The sequence below is a fragment of the Salvia miltiorrhiza genome, chromosome 5 (genome assembly GCF_028751815.1).
Source record: "Salvia miltiorrhiza cultivar Shanhuang (shh) chromosome 5, IMPLAD_Smil_shh, whole genome shotgun sequence".
NCBI lineage: Eukaryota > Viridiplantae > Streptophyta > Magnoliopsida > Lamiales > Lamiaceae > Salvia > Salvia miltiorrhiza.
In genome coordinates this window covers 9,899,829-9,921,047 of record NC_080391.1, presented here as the reverse complement: position 1 = coordinate 9,921,047, position 21,219 = coordinate 9,899,829, and the positions used below count along the sequence as shown (strand labels likewise).

The 21,219-nt window shown below is 36.6% G+C and overlaps 2 protein-coding genes across 2 annotated transcripts; one reads left to right on the top strand and one right to left on the bottom strand.

The window, feature by feature from the left end:
• The first annotated feature begins 582 nt into the window (after positions 1-582).
• LOC130985879 (E3 ubiquitin-protein ligase UPL5) lies at positions 583-10,844 on the top strand. The gene is made up of 3 exons (XM_057909045.1): positions 583-2,535; positions 8,783-9,372; positions 10,345-10,844. Exons 1-3 carry the CDS (start codon positions 843-845, stop codon positions 10,606-10,608), a joined length of 2,547 nt encoding a protein of 848 aa, XP_057765028.1. The 5' UTR covers positions 583-842; the 3' UTR covers positions 10,609-10,844.
• A 431-nt stretch (positions 10,845-11,275) lies between these two features.
• Positions 11,276-12,678, bottom strand: LOC130985880 (fruit protein pKIWI501-like). Its single transcript, XM_057909046.1, has 2 exons — positions 12,328-12,678; positions 11,276-11,991 (listed from the first exon to the last, which is right to left on the bottom strand). The coding sequence occupies exons 1-2, from the start codon at positions 12,340-12,342 to the stop codon at positions 11,551-11,553; spliced, it is 456 nt and encodes a 151-aa protein (XP_057765029.1). The 5' UTR covers positions 12,343-12,678; the 3' UTR covers positions 11,276-11,550.
• Positions 12,679-21,219: the final 8,541 nt, after the last annotated feature.

Genomic DNA, 21,219 nt, shown 5'->3' with positions numbered 1-21,219 from the left:
TAAATAAACCTTCAATTTTATTATAATTATAAAACTTTCACTCAATTTTAAAATTAATTTAAATTAAAAAATATTTTTTTAATAGTATAGATAGATTTTTAAAACTCAGTTTACTCTCAAGGCTCAAATTGCCACGTGTTCGTTCCACTTTTTTCTATTATTATGAAATCATTCACTCAAGCATATCATAAATTGATGGATTGACTGTAAAGATAAATTTTTGTATTTTAATTTAAGAAAATATAAAATACGTTATAAATATAAATTTTATGGATTGATATGAATTTATGCAGATTGCGATCTCGACTTTATGCTCCTATTACTTGTATATGTATATCACATTCACAATAAGCTTGGCTTTGTGATTAAAAAAGAAAAGGAAGCATGGCTTTGGGATTAATTTAAATAATAAAAAGTTAAAAAGGTGTATTAAAATATGAGAGCGTGGGTAATTTTGGAATTGGAATTAAAGAAAGGCAGAAGACGGGTGGATATATCCGCGGGAATGAGGGGTAGTTTGGTAATTAGAGGAAGATTGCGTAAGAGAGAGCTGCATATACCCACCCACCACTAGAGGCAGCCAAATTGTTATGAAACGGATTGGAAACCCACCCCCCTTCCCTTCGGCCTTCCTCCCTTTCCCATAAACACAATCAATCCTCTCTTAAATTTTCACACACACACACACACATGGTGGTGGCTTCACACACTCCTCCTCCTCCTCCATTGATTTGATTCACCAAATCTGTCTCTCTCCCAAAACCAAAAGCACAGTGGGGCTGTGTTGTGCTGGGGGGTTTACGATTCCATGGCGTGAACGGCCCCCCAACCCCCAACCCCCGATGTCGTCATCTCTCTCCAAGCGCAAGCTCGACGATTATGCCGACGACGCCCTTCTTCTCCCCATAAACCCTATTAGGATGAGAAAGGACCACTCTGCCCTCCCCTCCTCCTCCCGCTCCCGCCCCCGATCATCCCTCCCCGACTCCCTCACGCGCCTCCAATTCTTCGTCCGCATACTCTCTGACCACACCCTAGTCCTCCACGCCGACTCTACCGACACAATCAAATCCATCCACGAGAAGATTCAGGCCATCACCGGAATTCCGATTATTGAGCAGAGGATCATCTACCGGGGTAAGCAGCTCCAGTGGGAGCAGACTTTGGCCGACTGTCAAGTGCAGAACGATGCCGGCCTCCACCTTGTCGGTCGTATGCGCAGCACCGGACACCCGCTCGCCTGGCAGCTCATCGACAGCGTCGTTTCTTCTATTTTCGACCTCTGCAAGAACAACCCTCCGGCTTCGCAGCTTCTTGATGCTCCCACCACTAAAACTGTGAAAGAAATGCTGGTCGAGTTCTTGTCTATGACTCCGCGGATGGACCTTGACCAGGCATCTGGCCATTTGCAGATTTTCAGTGCATCTTCGGCACCCGCAGCTCTCGTGATGCTCTATATGTCTTCTCATAGACCCAATAGGGCTGCCGCAGATGAGGCCATTAGACAGTTCATCGCCTCCAGTAAGACTGCTCTGCCTAAGAATATGTATCATGAGTGTGTGCCTATAATTTTGGAATTCTGTAAGTTGTTAAAGAGGGCAGCTGGAATTGATGATCCATTGTATTGTTTGTGTCGAAGTAGTTTAGGGGCAATGATGGAGTATATTGAGGTTGGAGACCAGAAGGGTAAAATTGATGTTCGTGATATATTTCCTTTTATTAATGAGTTAGCAGCTAAACTCTCCCATGATTTGGTCTTAAGCATAGAGTCAATGCCTTTTCCGGGGCCTTCATTGAGTGATATAAATGATTTCTCTTCATTTGTGGCACCAGTGAGGAATGGGATTAAGGGAAATGCACGGTTTCTCGGTCCAATTCGAGTTCCATTGAGTGAGGATCTTCGTGGCGTACCACATGGTTATGCAGATGAAATTGGAATTTTGTATTCAATTTTTGATGATTTATTGAGTAAACTAGAGATGTGTTTGGTGGAAACTGAGGCTCGTATGAACAGTGATTTGAAACAGGATACTGACAACCTTTGTGTTGGATCGTGTCATTACCTTGCTATTCTGAAGGAACTTAATAATATTTCAAAAATTTACAGTGGCTGTGAAGGTTTATTTTGGGAAATGATGAAGAAGAGAAAGGGAGCTTTCTGTTATCTTATTGTCAGGTGTGCAAAGAGAAGTGAGGACCATAATTGGATTCTTGAGTGTAAGGAAGTGACCAACTTTGAAGCAAGGAGACATTTAGCAATGATGATGCTTCCGGAGGTGAAGGATGATTATGGGGAGCTGCATGAGATGCTCATTGACCGCTCTCAATTGTTGGCAGAATCATTTGAATACATGAAACATGCAGATATTGATTCCTTACGCGCTGGTTTATTTATGGAGTTCAAGAATGAGGAAGCCACTGGCCCTGGTGTCCTTCGGGAGTGGTTTTTCTTGGTATGCCAAGCAATTTTCAACCCTCAAAATGCCCTCTTTGTTGCTTGCTCTAATGATCGTAGAAGGTTCTTTCCAAATCCAGGTATGGATCCTTTATTTTCCTACAATAATTTCTTAAGTGTTTGTGATTCTCTTTCACATAGGATATCTTATTTTCCTGTTTTAATGCTTTTGCAAGCTGTTGAATTTTGCATATGTTTTATAAGTAAGTAGCGAACAGTATACTGCTGCTGATCAAATTGCATGCACAATGCATAGGATTGGAGGAAGATATGCATCTCTATTTTGTCGTAAGATTGAGTCTGTGCTTTAGTGTTGTCAACCATGTAATAGATCTTTAAAGGATGGTTAATTTTTGCTGATATTTACTTGATTAGCTGTCGAAAATAGAAAGAGGTAAGGTCTTCATTGGTATCCGTAGCAAACATCCGTTGTGCCATCCAAGCATAGAAAAGGAAAAGATAGCGTGACTATGTTGGAGTAAAACTGTGCAACACAAGTCTGAGCTTTGCCGTTGCTTACATAAGCACCGAAAGTTCATCTTGGTTATATCACTCATAGTTGACCACTCTAGTGAACTTATGAGCAAGAAACCCTCAAACAAGCTGTGGGTGATGATGGAAGTACAAGTAGAAGTGCAGTGAGATACATGATTTGGGTTAGGGTTACATGGTATATATTACATGTAAGAGACTCTAGTGATACTGCTGTTTGGCTGGTGAACATGCTATGTGAGTTTGAGGTACTGCATAGATGACTGTCATAGATTTCAATTTTGATTAGATAGTTTCTATGAAGCACGAGGACACCCCCTTGGTTCTCGTATTCGTGCCGGGGACAATAACACAGAAATATGTTTAGAATACATCCCTGTGGACATTTTTTTCAGAAAGACGCGTAGAATACGTCCCTAGGGACATTTTTTTATTTACCCTATTTTTTTAATTAAAAATACGGTCAAATACGTTTGACCCGTAAAAAAATACGCCCTGGCCCCTATTCTGTTCCTGCGCATTTCATTTTTCGCAAACCTGGGTTCACGCACGCTGCTCAATCCGACTGAAGCCATTCACGCGCGCACCAAATCACCGCTGCTGTCCGGGTTTGCCGCTGCCATCTGCGTTCGCACTGCCATCCGCTGCTGCTGCTAGGTTCTCGCCAATTGGGCCTCTGGGTTCTCACCGTCTGGGTTCACCAAACGCCGCTGCCGCTAGATTCTCGCCAACTGGGTTCTGCCACCACCGCTGGGTTCTTGCCAATTGCAAGGTTGAATTTTATTGAGACGTCTGCTCAGTCCGACTCTGAAGCCATTCATGCGCGCACCAAATCACCGCTGCTGTCCGGGTTTGCCGCTGCCATCTGCGTTCGCACTGCCATCCGCTGCTGCTGCTAGGTTCTCGCCAATTGGGCCTCTGGGTTCTCACCGTCTGGGTTCGTCAAACGCCGCTGCCGCTAGATTCTCGCCAACTGGGTTCTGCCACCACCGGGTGAGCATTCGGTCACCGAACCGAACCGAATAACAAAAACCAAATTAAAACCGAATTATATAATTAATATCCAAATCCGAACCGAACATGCTTAAAACCGAACAATATATTTTTTTAAGTTTAAATAACTAAATAACATTCAATGTACATGTTTCGAAATCCGTAAAAAATAATAATCCAAAATTTCAAAATATCTTTACCAAAGATTAAGAGTATAAATTAAGAGTAATTATTGACTATTTTATAGAATAGCACTAATAATAATCATTTTAATTTTTAAAGAATATATATATATATATATTATTAAATTAATTATTTCGGTTCGGTTTTCGGTTAACCAAATATTTTTTTTTTAAAACCATAACCGAACCGAAAAATCGAAAGTTTCAAAATTCAAAACCAAAACCGAATCGAAAACCAAATTAACCGAACCGAATTAGTATTTCGGTTAGGTTCGGTTCGGATTTAACCGGATTTTGCTCACTCCTTGCAAGGTTGAATTTTATTGAGACGTCTGGGATTCTATTTTATTAACTCAACTTCTGTATATCTTTACGCCGCCTTCTGAACCTTGCAAAATTTTAAATAATTCTCATGGTCTGTGGGTAGCAAAATTGAGAAGTGTGGAATTCTATTTCCTATATTAAATTATGTGATTTTGTTAAATTTGGCAGGATTATGAATACCAATTCTAAATCTTCATCTACTTCTATTCTATCACCTTCCATCACCTACAATTGGTGATTTTCGAAACCGTTGTGGAGATACGTAAAGAGGTTTGGAAATGTAAAAGGTGGTGACGGGGGAGTTGATTGTGAAATGCATTTTTTGTGGAATGATGAAGAAAACTACTTACACTCGGGTTATAAATCACTTGTTGAAGTTGCATAGAGGTATTACACCTTGCCCTAAAGTAATCGCTCAAGATATGAATGAAATCCGTTGATTATTGGATGAAGAAACTAGAAGACTAACAATTAGTGCGCTTGAGTCAGTCCTATTGCCACCTTCCCAACCCTAAATGTTTTCAAATGACATCTATAAGACATACGAGTCGAAGAAGAGAAAGGAGAGTGAAGGAAGCTAATCGTCTCTTGCAAATGCGTTCAATGTTCAATGCCGAAATATTTTGGATGCATTAGTTATTCTATTCATCGGGCTTGCCAATTCATTTGGTAAGAAGCCCTTACTATGAAAGCAACTATACATATGTAGCCCCACAAACAATTTGGCAGGCTATGTGCCACCGGTGTACAACACATTGAGGACATCTTTACTCGAACAAGAGCACTCAAATGTTAAGCGTCTCTTGCAAGTTGCAACGCATCAAGAGCACATGTCATAAGAAAGGAACAAGCATTTTGAGTGATGGATAGAGTGACACAAAGAAGACCATTGATCAACTTCATGGCCATTGCTGAAAGCAGGCTTATGTTTTAAATGCGGTTGATTGTTTGGGGTTTATCAGATGTAGGAGATGATTAAAGAGGTTGGACCTCAAAATGTGGTTAAAGTAATCACGGATAATGCGAAGAATTGTCTAAGGTGCAAGGCTCTCCTTGTTCAAGGAACGTATCCTAGCATTGTGTGGACACCAATTGTTGTCCACACGCTCAATCTAGCATTACAGAACATATACACCGCAAAGAACGTTGAAAACAATCAAGACACAAATGAATTGTGTTCTTGGATCTCGAATGTTTATGTAGATGCTAATTTGAACAAGAACTTCATCATGCGTCATGGCATGCGGCTAGCAATGTTCATCAGGTTTCTGCTTCTGAAGTTGCTCTTGGTTGGTCCTACTCGATTTGCTTATGTTATTGTGATATTGAAGCAGTGGAAGCTAATTAAGAAATGTCTTCGTGAGATGGTCTTTAGTGAACAATGGAATGCATATCGAGAGGATGATGTACTTGGTGGGATAAAGTTGACTATATACTTTCATTTACATCTCCTTTATATGATATGCTTCGCGCTCGTGGCACGGATAAGTTGCGTCTTCACTTAGTCTATGATATGTGAGATCTATTTTTGAGAAAAGTGAAGCAGACAATATATGAGCATGAAAGACTTCAACTAGATCAGATGAGCAACTTTTATAAGGTTGTTCATACGATCTAGTTAGTTGTTGGAGAAAAACAACACTCCCCTTCATTGCTTCGCTCATTCACTCAATCCAAGGTGACAATCTAAACTTAAACATCTAATTTCTTTACTCTCAGTCTTTACTATCTTCATTTTAATTTATCGTTTTGATTATAGATATTATAGCCAACAATCTAAACTTAAATATCTAAGGAAAGAATCATATGTTTGAAGAAATACTTTCCAAACATGTCTTAAAGAAGGATTGTGATACAAGAGTTAGCTAACTTCTCTAGCATGATGGCAAATTTTGTCGACTTTGACTCGATTGAGAGCGATATGATATGGCTCCCAAGAGTTAGGGGAACAAGCACACATATGGAACAAACGCACCCTTGCTGAATGGTTTAGCATTGAAGCTACTTGTCCAACCTTCACGTGCTGACAGGAATTGGAGCACGTACTCTTTTATCCATTTCTTGCAAAGAAATAAGATGTCGCCCAAACGTGATGAGGATTTGGTATTCATTCACATCAATCTTCGTTTGCTTTCTAGCAGAACACCCGAGTACTACAAAGGAGACAACTTTGGTACATTTGAAAATGTTGGAGAGTGAGATTGCATTATCATCCCTAGGATTAGGGTTTGTTAGAGTCTATATATATATACATATATTCTTCATTATGTTATTAGGGGATTATCGTTATCGTATTATTGGCGTGTTGCCTTGGCCACTTTTGGGGAACGTATCATTTATTCTATTTTCTTCATCGGTCTCTGCCTTCTCTCTATCAATATATATACACACACACACGCACACACACACACACACATACCTGTGGTCTGTATAATGGAGAATGGGGCAAGAAGTCAAGAACTGAATAAGTGCATATTTAGCTGCTTTAGACTCATCCATGTCTGGTATAATATCTTCATGTTCACTTGTACAAATGTGCTTTTACAACACATGTTTTTTTTGGGCTTGCATGATAGACCATGCTTGGGAAAGTTTTGTTTCATATGCTGTTTGCATGGGAAGATTGAGATCCCTCAGTGTAAGAAACTATAGTTGCAAGGATGCTGCAAGTTTCTAGCTTTGCATATCTGATAACTTTTCACTCTCCAGTGGTCTGTGATGGAGTAAGTAGGACAGTAGTTTCTTGTGATTTCTGGGATTAATGAAGCTGTGACTACATTGTTCATTTTGTCTGCTGTAGCCAAATCTTGGTAGTCTTGATTTGTTTTTATGCTTTTTAATTCCACACGAGTAATTACTCTTGTATTCATGTTAAACATGCCAAGCAATGTGGTATTTTAACTCCATTCTCGTTACTCTGTAAGTAGTCTGACGGTATAGGTTCCTATCTTTTTCTGGATTGGCAAAGTTCATGGTTAATAGGCAAAAATAGCTATTTTCTGCCATCTTAGTTTTATTTTGAAGCTTTATCATGTTCATTCACTACCTCCTTTTTTTTGTGGTTTAGTTGTTTACTTTGGCTTTTGAGATAAAATTGGATGAGTTACGAGGGTCAAGGTACTATGGTCAACAAACATCATTGTAGTGTAGTTTCATAATATTTATTGTTACTGTATGTCCCATTTGACTACATTAAATATGGCCCTACACACCCTTACACTACAATCTTACCTTCCTAAATAACTGTTCCGAGAATAAACAGACCAAGTTAGCTGGGACGGAGCAAGTATATTATATGGATTTTTTGCAATTTAGAAAGTTTGGATTTTTTTTTTTTAATTCAGGGGCTTATTTAGATATTGAATGGTGATAACTTGGCCTTTTTCATCCAGGCTTCAGTCGTGTACAAAACTAGTAAAGTAGGTCTGAGGTGGTGCTTCGTGTGGTAGTCTGGAGAAGAGAGAGGGGAACTGCATGAACAAAGTTGCTTGGTTTATAGGAATCATTCCCACATAGCACTTCTGATCTCTTTATAAATAGGGGAAATTATAGTGATTTATATACATGTTCCCCATTATCATCATACTGATTCTGTTCCCGTTTCTCTCAAACTACCATGTACTGTCTGAGTTAGACCTCTCCCGCATCTTTTCCTCCCCTATCTCTTGCTCCCACCACCAACAAAATTGTTCTTAGTTAAGAGAAATAGATTTCAATCCAGAAGTGAAGATTCAACTTCTAATGGCTGGATGGCAAACTTTTAGGAGTAGTTCACTTGACATGAAACCTATAGTAATTGGTGTCTGATCTTTTTACCTATATCATGTATTTGAAGTCCTTTTTGTCTACTTTTATGGTAAGACTATTTGAGGCCTGTTCACTCAAATTTTTGGCATCCAACCTAGTCTTGCCAGAGGCAGAAAAGCCAATGAAGATTAGGAATAAGAAAAATTATGGTTTATTTTATTTTATGTTTTGAGTGGGTTTTTCTATGGTCTTGAGCATTTACAGAAACGTAAGTCTATCAAGGCAGATCATTCTGGTTTCCTAAACAAATTGCAACTTGAGGTGTTCTTACAATTTTTTTCTTTTCTGATGGAAAGGTATTATTTTAGTTGTCTTTATGATTCTTTCAGTGATTAGTATACTTTAAAGAGAAAGACACTTAGAAAATTGTTTTCTAGGTACCAAAAATCCCTGTGACATTAACTTACAACTTGTACTTGTTTTTCTAATCGCATGCGGCCTTTTGCTGGCCCTGTTGATTAGGAGTACTTTCAGTTCAGTTGAAATTAACAAGGCTGATCATTCCATTTATTGCCTTTTCTGTTTGCAGCATCTAAAGTAGACCCATTGCACCTTGAGTACTTTGTCTTCTCTGGAAAGGTGATTGCCTTAGCCTTGATGCATAAGATACAAGTGGGTGTTGTATTTGATCGTCTATTCTTTTTGCAATTGGCTGGGCATCCAATTACCTTAGAAGATATAAGGGATGCAGATCCCTACTTATATAGTAGCTGCAAGCAAATCTTAGAGATGGACCCTGAGGTTGTTGATCAAGATGCCTTAGGTCTAACATTCGTTCATGAAATTGAGGAGCTGGGAACAAGGAAGACCGTTAACCTCTGCACTGATGGGAAAAGTATTGCTGTAACTAGTAAAAATAGGAGGGAATATGTTGATTCTCTTATAAAGCACCGGTTTGTAATAGCTATTGCTGACCAGGTAGACCATTTTGTTCAAGGTTTTGCTGACATTATGAGTTGCAGACGTCTCCAAAAGTCCTTCTTCCAATGCTTGGAACCAGAAGATCTGGACTGGATGCTACATGGCAGTGAAAGTGGAATCTCTGTAGATGATTGGAAAGCACATACAGAGTATCATGGCTTTAAGGAAACAGATGATCAGATATCCTGGTTTTGGAAGGTATGTTGATGAAATTCCTTTTCATTTTGGTCGTTGAAGGCAATACAAAGTTTTTCTGCACCTCATCCTGCATGTCTCCCTGGAAGCGTTTTAAACTTTATCTTATTTATTCCTAATTTGCTTTGCATTCCTGTTTCTTTTTGCTTCTTTGTTGTGCTAAGTTGACTATTTCATAATGAAGCGGCGGTGAATGTCAGTGTAATACTTTTGGTTCATCTATACCAAGTTACCAACGCAATGTGAGTTCACTAAAATGGGGGTCAATGAAGAATCTGATGTTGTACAGAACTTTTGTAAATGCCCCTCTTTTATCCCCTTCAATTTCTGATTTAGATCTTGAATTTGATTATTCATAATAAAGATCAAAGCATGTACACGGATTTTGACTCGCTAATGAAAAGAAATTATTGTGTTGACGAAAGGATTAGCCAGAAGTGTCAAGAAAACTGAATAACATTCATTTTGATTTTCAAGTAATTTAAGGTGGTAGGATTTGATAGCAGTGCAAAATTAGGAATGTGTAAGTGCTAACCTTTAAAGTTTCACTATCAATTTCCCTTTTAATAGCTTGTTTAGTTAAATATTGCCCATCTTTGTTAGTTTTTAAGTTTTTAACTTATTCAAGTCTACCTTTTGTGCTAATTATATGATGTTAATCCAATAATTCTGCACTGAATTAGAATGGTTATTATTTCTCAGTCAAAAGATGTTTCTATGAGTACTTGTGCAAAATGCAACATCTTACCAAAGATGACAAAGTGTATCTATAACTATATTCATTTAACAAGTAGTTAGAGAAGTATGGCGGCATGTGATATTGCAAAAGTGTACAGTAAATAATAGTCCAAAATTTTCCCATGTAATAGCATCCAAGCTCTGTCCATGTGAACAAGTTTATTTTCATTTAATTGATATTTTCGATACAGCACCCTTCTTGAAACATCTATAAGTGGTGATATTTTCAACCTACAGATTGTCGGAGAGATGACAGCGGAGCAGAAAAAGATTCTACTCTTCTTCTGGACCTCGATCAAATATTTACCAGTTGAAGGTTTCAGTGGTTTGGCTTCTCGGCTTTACATCTACAAGACTTCTGATTCCTCAGAACGGCTTCCTTCATCTCATACATGCTTTTACCGATTGTGTTTCCCTGCTTACCTTACGAGTGATGTGATGCATGATCGTCTTAGCATTATCACTCAGGAGCATGTAGGTTGCAGCTTTGGGACATGGTGAAAATATGTGGATTTGGGGGTTGTGCAGAAAATAGAATTTCTCTTAGTTTTGTACATAATAGATGACTCTCGAGACTTTTGGTTATTTGGCAACTAGACGACTATCTGAAGATGGAGGTGTTGCTACATGTCATGTTTTCTTTGACAACGATTGTAACTTCATCCTCTCTTTAAACTGTGGATATGGGTTTAACTTATTAAGTATATAGATGGCAAGAATGGTGAGATTTTTGTACACATTGGTATTTTCAATTTCATATATCACTATATCCATGGCGCATCAAAGTCATAGCGCACTAAGAACAAATAATATTTGCGGAAGAAAATAATTTGTATATTGCTTATTTGAAAGGTTTGTGTTTTAAATGTTGGTAAAGAGTTATATATCCCTTGAAGAAAAAGGAAAAAAAAAAGGTGACAATTTTTCTTATTTGAAAGGTTTGTGTTTTAAATGTTGGTAATAAGTGATGGAGCTATATATCCCCTGAAGAAAAAGAAAAAAAAAAGGTGACAATTTGTATATATTGTGTCGTGTGTTAATCCGATCATTACACACGTTGTACATGTATACAAATAAGAGAATAATACTCGTATAAAACTTAAAATAGAGTATCCAAGTAGTAGCAGGATAGCATGAATTTCGAGCTAAATATGTAAACACTGAAAAATCACCAGAAATAAGTGTAACTTAATTTTATTAATTAAAATATGAGGATGAAACTCCATGAATCCAAGCAGACAAGTTTAACCCTGTGGGACCAACTCAAAATATATTCATCTGATTTGGATTGGACCCCTCAAATTACTCATATAATTTCGCTTCCAAACACCCCAACATAAAAAACTTGTAAGAACTAGACATTAAAATAGAAATAACTCAAGCACCACAAACTCTAATAAAAGATTCAAATACTGCCACCTTTCTCACATGTATAGCTGCTCTTCACTCCTCAGCTTTCTCAACTGGGACTTCAGCAGGAGGAGCCTCAGCCTCCTCCTCTTTGTCGGCTTCAGCTGGAGCAACCTCTTCCGCGGCGACGGCAGCCTCCTCCTCCTCCTTGGCGGCTTCAGCGGGAGCAAGATCAACCTCCTTCTCCTCCTCCTCAACGGCCACCGGCGCTACTGCCTCTTTCTCTGGGACAACTTCTTCTTCTTCTTCTTCTGTTGTTTTTACCTCGGCTGGCTCTTCAGCTGTAACCTCCTTTGTCTCGGCTGGCTCCTCCACGGCCGCGGGGACTGCTTTCTCAGGCTCGGCTTCAGCAACTGCAGCTTCCTCAGTTGCTTCGGACGGCGCTACTTCTTCCGTCACCGCCGCTGGCGACTCCTCCACTTTCGCCGGTGCCTCAACTGGAGCGACGATCTCTTCAACTGGAACTGATTCAACCTGCTCAAAAAATTAATTAAAATTTAAAGGTGATCATATACAATCCATACGTTTTAATCAGATGAGATGGAGATGAGCGGGAGGAATTAGAACTGCATTATTCACAATTGAAACTAAATCTAGCCACGGCCATGCAGATCAGATTTCACGAGAAAACAAAATCACTGGATTCTATTTCTAATTCATTGATCGAACCTCTCCTCAACCGCATTCGCGCGCGAATACACACAAAACTTGAAGAAGAAAAATGATCCAAACCAGGAAGAGATCAAACTAGCAAAGTAAGCAACAAATTGATTTCATGCAAGAGAGCAGAATCATGTAATATGCATATACCTCAACTGCTGCCATTGTAGTGTGAAGAGTGGTGAAGGAGTAAAAAGGAAGAATTCACAGCTAAAATGCTACTAGTGTTCTAGTGAATGTGATGATATGAAAGGATGGGTTGAGAGGGTATTTATAGGAGTTTAAATCAGCCACTTCAAACATATAATAATGTAATTACGGAATCTTGGGACAAACTGACACATAAGATGATGATGATGCAAAGGCCACACTCATGCCTAGTTGTAATTGTTTATCTTTTTACCACAAAAATAAAATAAAATAAAAATGGAAATAATTGTTAATTTAAGTTTTCTTTTTTAGAGCTACACATGTACTGAGCTTTGATCATTCTTGAATCTTGAAAGGGCAGGGGCACATGGTGGAGGCCAATTTCACATTTTGCCTATTCATGTTATTTATTATATATCTTCTTTTCCCTTTTTCTTGAACGGCTTCTTCTGGTTTTGTGACTATGATCATGATGCTCCCATGTTCAACCTATCTCATACAACTACTCTGTTTTCTTAATATTTAGGGTGAGTTTTCTTTGCATGATCGATAAGATGTATAATTGGGTATTTTCATTTTTAAGAGTAGGATCTCTCCAATTTCACAATTTCAATGGGATAAACATCAAACAAAATAAACTTAAATGATATAAATAATCAAGAGTTTTGAGATATTCCAAAGTTTCAATAAATCAAAGCAAGTAATGGATTAATCTTACTATTTTTATTTATCAATACTAAGAGCATCCGCATCGGTTACACAATAGCAGCCTACTCGTGTAAGGCTGCTATCGTGTAAGCCGATGCAGCCCTCACTTACACGAGGGCTACACGTTCTATCGTGTAGCCCGATCAACTGTTGAAAATAACACGCGCCTTAAAAAAAATATTTGAATTTTGAATTTGAAGGCAGCTTTGACTGTCTCGGTTTTCGTGCCAAATTTGACTGTTCGAATTTAATTTAATTTTTTTTCTTCTCTTTATATTCTATCTTCTTCCTTCTTCCTCACTTTCATTCCACAATTCTCCTCTTTCAATCTATACTTCAAGCCTTTTCTTCTTTTTTCTTCTGACAATGGCGGAATCCGACCACGGTTCTTCGTCTGATTTATCTGACGGTGTAGCTCACGCGATCATGGAGGAGATAGAGTTGCAGAAACAATTGCTTGCTCACATCTACGCCCAGCCGGCGCCGGAGGCGGGACGTGTGAAACGTCCCCGGTCTTACGTCCACCGTGATAGAGAGGAAGCTCATCTACGTCTTATGTAAGATTACTTCAACGATAGTACGACGTACGGATCTACATTTTTTCGACGGCGTTTTCGAATGCAGAAGGAGCTGTTCTTGCGCATCGTCGAGGCTGTTCAAGGTGAAGATACTTACTTCCAAATGACCACTGATGCAATAGGTTGTGACTCTCTCTCCCCGTTGCAGAAATGCACGTCGGCTATCCGCCAGTTAGCCACTGGCGTCAGTGTAGATACTTTTGACGAATATCTCAAAGTCACCGACTTCACCGGGCGTGTACGCCTCAAGAAGTTCTGCAAGGCGGTCATCCTGGCTTTTGGAGCCCATTATCTGCGCCGTCCAACGCCGGAGGACATCACACGCCTTACTCAGATGCACGAGGCGCGACACGAATTTCCCGGGATATTCAGGAGTCTTGATTGTATGCATTGGGGGTGGAAGAATTTCCCTAAGGCGTGGCACGACGCATATTAATTTCTATCATATAACCCCAATGCAGCCTCTTTACACCATGTGATCCCCCCTCATAAAGTAAGCTATCATGTAACATCAATGCGGATGCTCTAATCTTCCAAAGTAAATGTCCCTATTGAACAACAAATCCAGTAATATTTTCCTAATTAATTATTAAAAAATATATGCTTTTCTTTATAATTGTTTCCCAGTAATTTTTTATTGGTTTTTAAGAGATAGAATGGTGGGGTTGGGGTACAACGTAATATTGACCCGTATTTATATTTAGAGGAGATGAATACATCATCGAAGTCGCAGAGCCGTGAGGACTACGATTGTATAATTACACCATTTTGGTAAATCAAAAACGGTCTTCTAATTAGCTTACACAGTTTCACGCCACACCATCTATTCTTCTTCAATCACGTTGAGATGCTCGATCTGTTTCATATATATACTCTTGAATTGAGTATTTAATTAATTAATTATATATAGGGTGCGGTTATAGTGAGAACTACAATTATCGTGAGAACATAAGAACCAATAAAATTACTGCATCTGCTATACAAATTAATGTATCCGCTATTAAATTTAATGCATCCCAAAAAAAATAATTTTTTTGCTATATATATATATATATATATAATGGGAGAGGTTCAAATAAGAACCACTAATAAAATAAGAACGGAGAACCATTTTAAACCATTCGATCATCAAGATCTACGGTGGATGCATCATCTTGGTGGATGGATGCAGGTGCTGGGTTCGAATCCTGAAGGGAGCAAAAAATTTATTATTTTCGGATGCATTAAATTTAATAGCGAATGCATTAATTTATATAGTAGATGCATTGATTTTAATGGTTCTCATGTTCTCACGATAAGTGTGGTTCTCACTATAACCGCACCCTATATATATATATACCCCGTTCGTCCCTGAAATAAGTTTCTCTTTTTCTTTTTTGGGACGTCCTCTAAATAAGTTTATCTTTCTTTCTTTCCATTTTTAGACAATTACCCCACCACTAATAATACTTTATTTATTCTTACTTTTCACTTTTTCACCACTCTCAATACTAATTACTCCCTCCGTCCGCCAAGATTATGTAAAATTGTTTGGGCACAGGATTTAATAAAATTGGTGATGATTTTGATGTAGTGGAGAAATGGTCCCACCACTTTATGAAATGTGTGGTTGAAATTGAATTTTGAGTGGTTTTTTTGTAAATAAAGAGTGTTAGTAAGGATAAAATATTAAAGAAGATGGCGGGACCATTGCCATAAAAGGAAATTGACATAATCTTGGCGGACGCCAAATATAGTAATTTTTACATAATCTTGGCGGACGGAGGGAGTATAACATTTTTTCACCTTTTCACCACTCTCAATACTAATTATAACATATTTTTTTTCACTATCAATACACCTTAGCACTTTTCCTTAAAACTCGTGCCGTCCCTAAAGAGGAACTTATTTTAGGAATGAAGCGAGTATATTTTATATTATACTTACAAGTGTAAGAAAGGTTTACATTTTGTTTTATTAACATAAATAACACCAATGTAAACTCGTACCTATTCGAATTAAAGGATAGGTAAGAAGGGTAAATTAGAAACCCCACATACATGTGATGTGATCTCCATAGAAATTTACACCGCCGAAAGTGTTAACTTTACTTCCTTTTCTTGCTTATACTTCTTCATTTTTTGAAAGTGTGCCTCATTTTTTTCGAATACTGAGTTTTAATAAATTTAGGTGAATTGTGTTGAAGGTAAAAATGACCTACTTTCTTATAGTATTATTGGGCGGGCTAATATTTTTTTAAAAATACTAGTAGTACATATTTCTATGAGACCGTATAATAAAAAAGTGTACATTTTTATTGAACGAAAATAGTATTACTCCCTCCGCCCCATTATAAATGTCTCACTTTTTATAATGAGATATCTCATTAAAATGTCATATTCCTTTTATGACAAATAATTTAAAAAAAATTACTAATGAGCCCACCACTTACTCTTACTCTTATTTTACTTTTTCAAATATAAATATATTTGTCTCTCTCCACCAATTACACATATCTGATTTTGTGTCCAAAAACAATGAAATATTTGTATTGAAAAGAGGGAGTATTATTTTTTCTTAATCTTTGTGTCCAACAATAATGAAATATTTGTATCGGGATGGAGGGAATATTAATTTTTTCTTTTGAAAGGTTATTCTTGCTTAGTTTTCTCCATATGTTTAAAATTAATGTTGGGGGATAAATCTCTTCTTTGAAATATATGTGCACATACTACAATATACTTCTTCCGTTCCATTATAAATATTTTATTTTTTATAATGAGATGTTTCATTACAAATATCTCATTTTTTTTACAATACATTTTATCAGTATCTAATATTTAAGTAATTTTATTAATTTATTTTATCTACTAATTACACATTCAAGAAATTAGATTTTGTTTTTGAACATGAAGTTGAAAAGAAAATGGGAAAGTTTATGAAGAGCTTAAAGAAAGCGAGGGATTGATGTGTGCATGCAATTGGTGAAGGTGGGCCAAATGAGGGACGAAGGCCGGTGGCGCTACTTTTACGTGGGGGCCACAACGCCAGCTATGATCATTAACAAATGGGGCCCAGCAGTCGGCCAACGTGGACTCCTTTTCGATTTCAAAATCCTCGCCTTTCCTAAAATGCCACCAGTTGTGGGGCCGCCCAACTGCTGCTTTACAAGGGTAGCACTCTCGTGACATGGGTCCCACCTGCGTGCCGTCAGATGGCGCCACGCTGGATCGCAGTCATCACCGCCCAGTTCCTGTACTTGTCCACATCTCTCTCTCTCCACAATTTACAGCGTTACGCTTGATCTCGCTAAACTCACTATTTTTTCCAATGAACATACTACTTCTCTATTAGCTAAACAAGTAGAGGAACTCTATTTTCATAATATTATTACTGTTTTAGATCCAATATTCAATAGCACACCTCTTTGAAATAATATAGGGAGCTAAATCATTAGATAGGGGAATATTTAATCGTAGAGATAGGAAGAAATTGAGCGCAAGCATTAGCAGTATCTCTCATGCCACTTGTGTAATCAGAAATCTCAAACATTTTTCTATTTTAGATCCAAATCTTCTGATTATGAGGAATCAGGTTAGATATTAAAAAATGATTTTAGCATAACATGATAAGATGTTAAATCTTTGCGGATTCAAACGGCCAAGAATTAAGATGGCCAAGATTAGATGCACATCAACAAAATGGTGGCCTAGATAGATGTTATCACTTTTAAAATAAAAATAAAAATTTGGATCCTATCAAATGTAAATACAGTTTTCAATTTGTAGCTTGAGGGTTCGAGCACCTACAATTTCAATAAGGAAGCATAATTGATGTCCAACTACCGTTTAATGAAAAACAAAAAAGACAAACAAATACATCCATGACTATAATACGTGGAAGATAATAAATGATATGTATATATATTATCTTCATTCCAATACAATATGTCAATTATAATCCGACTCAAAAAAATGTTATTTATAATATAAAAGGAGTGCGATGAAGGCCAAAAACTTAGCAATTTTATGTGATATTGTGATTCGTCCGTCCCTGAAATAAGTTCCTCTTTTTCCTTTTTGGGACGTCCCCCAAATAAGTTCCTCTTTCTTTTTTTCTATTTTTGGACAACTACCCCACCACTAATAATACTTTATTTATTCTTACTTTTCATTTTTTCACCACTCTCAATATTAATTATAACATTTTTTCACATTTTCACCACTTCCAATACTAATTATAACATATTTTTTTCCACTATCAATAAACTTTATTATTTTTTCTTAAAACTCGTATCGTCCCCAAAATATTCTTTTTTTGGGGACGGAGGGAGTATTATTCAGAATTCTCATAAATTAATTTATGGTGATTAGTTTAAAAAGTAGAGAAAGAGAAAGAGGGTATCCCAGAGTGGCAACGCTTGCCTCTGAAAAGCGTATATACTCTCTACCCTATAAAGAAGGAAAAAGGCGATGATTAATAGGTTATAGGGGCCCACCATCCCCGCTTGATTTGGTGCTGTCCCTCATCAGCCAATCAGGACTCGCCACGTGGAAGTCGGAGCACGGTGCACATCACCGTTGATGTTAATGGCGGGCCCCGTCCCCTTATTTTTAATTTATCCTCTCATTTGACGTGTGTATAGTGATTGTTGCCAATTGCCATGCTTTAACTTTTTTTTGCCCCTCGCCCAATTTCGCACACCAAAATTCATCCTTAGCCCACAATTTAACAAAGAAAATGGAGTGAAAACTTAAAATGCCGTGTTCCTTAAGTTCTATAGTAAAAATGTCATTTTTTAAAAATATAAGTATTTTATGTTCTATTCTTTAAATACTTTTTGATTTGATGGTTTGCTTGATTTTTTGTGAAAGTCTTACACATTTGACCGATTTGACAGCTATCAATCATAAAAGTCAATAATTTGACAGCTATCAGTCAGGAATATATATGAACGATGAGTGGCTAGATCATGTGTCCACCCGGACGGACACATAATTTCACCGGGTGGACACATGATTTTATCGGTCGAACACATAATTTGGGTGGTAGATCATGTGTCCGCCTCCTTTATTCACCTTTTACTTTTTCACCTACCACACTTAACACATTAAATACTATTTTCTTAATTCTCGTGCCGAAAAAAATTAACTCAAGATTCGCGGGACGGAGGGAGTACCATTCTATTCATAATAAAAATAAAAATAATTTTCAATTACACTCATTCATTTAATATTTCTTAAAACTCGTAGCATTAAAAATATCACATATTTTTCAAAGACGAATAAAGTACTTATTATTTGCTCTTAAATTATTTGGCATGTGTCTATGTTGATTAGTGTCATTGGGTCAATCATGTAATATCGCATATTTTTCAACGACGGAGAAAGTATTATTTTCTCTTAAATTATTTGGCATGTGTCTATGTTGATTAGGGCCAACCATGTTTATAGAGAGGTGAATATAGTTGCTAATCGTTTAGCGCAATATGTGCGTTCTTCTCGGCATTCAATTTGTTGAATTCATTGATTTTCCTAATTAGCTTAGGAACATTGTTTTGAAAGACACCTATTAATTTATAAGATCGTCTTTAATTTAGAAAAAAAAAAACAAAATAGATTTGTTAAAATATGATTTTAATTCTTTAGAAAAGTCAGATCGTGGAATAGATATGATAAAAAGGTAGAGTTGATCTTCATATCCGAACACAACCACAATCACATATTAATTACAATATGAATTGAAATTGAGATATGAGAACTATATATGATTACAATATGGATCTTACATAGTGCTTTAAAAAAAATATGGATCTTACATATTGAGAAATCCCCATATCCAAGTAATAAAACTCTTTGGTATGAACAATAAGATCAATTGTTCAATATTCATCTCCCTATTTTATCTACTAAGGGTGAGTTTACTTTGATAAAAAATGAAAGAAAAAAATACTTTCACTCATTTTTCACTATTTTCATATGTTTATTATGATGAAAAAATTTCTTTGGATAAAATGAAATATTTTCTCGGACAACTCATTTAATTCATTTTTTCTACAATATTGGATAATATTATCTTATGGTAGGGGTGTGAAAATAATATTTTCTCATCTTTTCATCTCTAATAAATATATGATAAAATAAAATAAAATAAAGATAAAATTATCTCATATATTCTTATTCATAATTTTTTAATAAAAATTTTACCATCAAAATAAAGGCATGAAAAAACAACATGGAGTAAATATGACGTATATAGACTTTCATAGACTTGGTAAGGGTCACGTCAATCCAATGTTTAAATAGTGGCTCAAATATTTGTGCACTCGGTAAATCCTCTTAACTTTTTATTTTAGGAAAGCTCACTCTATCAGCAAGTCGTTCTAATAGGATGACTCATCTCATATTTATTAAATTTTTGGATCATATTGTAGACACTACAACTTATTGTTTTTCATCTAAAAAAATCCAATACTTCAATTCGATACCAGTCGATGAATGGAGATGCTTACTAAACCTGATACTCTCAATTGATTTGAAATTTCGAAAAACTCAAATAATTTTAAATAAAATAAAGAGATAGTAAACAAACTGAATATATGGCTAACAGGGCGGTTAACTTTGGAGGATTAGCTTTAATAGATAAAAATAATAAGATTAATTTTTTATTTATTTTGATGAATTGAAAGTTGAAACTTTGGGATATCATCATGCCCTTGATTATTTCTATCATTGGAATTAGTTTTACTTGATTCATATCTCATTAAAATAGTGAAATTGGAGAAATTTTAAGAAGCGTTTACCTTGCATGATTGATAGAATGCATGACAAAGTATTTTTATTCTGAATAGAAGGATTTCTCCAATCTCACTATTTCAATAGGATAAAAATCAAGTAAAAATTAGTTCAAGAGCCTTGTGATACCCTAAAGTATCAATCCATCTAAATAAATAAGGGATTAACCTTACTATTTTTATCTATCAAGGTTAATTCTTTAAAATAAACGCTCACTTAAAAACAAAAATACTAAACTTGACCTTCATGACATGTGTCTGGCGAAATTTGTTTCTATCATGACATGGATCCCCTTGTCACGTTCTAAAAATAAGATGTTCAAGATGAAAAATTTATTTTCAATATTGCTAAAATAAGGTCTCATAATTATAAGTTGGAACTTTTGTTGACCCTCTTACTTTTCTTGGGGAAAATTCACCCCCTTACTTTTTAAAATCTAATTATAGATAGCCAAGCATATTCCACTTCAAATTAAATTTTACCGATGAAAGCTTTGTGAGGGTTTAAACTTTGATGATGTTATTACTGCTTACTTTAATTCGAAATTGGAATGAGAATGAGGTAGGATTAATTCCATGGGTCGCGTCAGTTGTCAGTTGTCAAACCTTGAGGATTCTATACTTGTTTTCAATTGCGTATAAAACTCTTCTACTATCGATAACAAGAAGCTACCTTCTAACATACTCAATCCTCTTTGATTCATTGGTTTTGTCGATTCTAATTGAATTCATCGTGTAATTTTACACACTACTAGTATCTCTACTTTCACTATACTACTAATTAAAGGAGTATGATTTTATAGCGATAGAGCAAGCACTACTCACTTTGTCCAT

Bases quoted from the DNA above. Each gene is read 5' to 3' on its own strand.
- LOC130985879 (XM_057909045.1), top strand. From the start codon at position 843: ATGTCGTCATCTCTCTCCAAGCGCAAGCTCGACGATTATGCCGACGAC. The intron at 2,536-8,782 runs GTATGGATCCTT...TTCTGTTTGCAG, and splicing joins AAGGTTCTTTCCAAATCCAG to CATCTAAAGTAGACCCATTG. The intron at 9,373-10,344 runs GTATGTTGATGA...TTCAACCTACAG, and splicing joins AGATATCCTGGTTTTGGAAG to ATTGTCGGAGAGATGACAGC.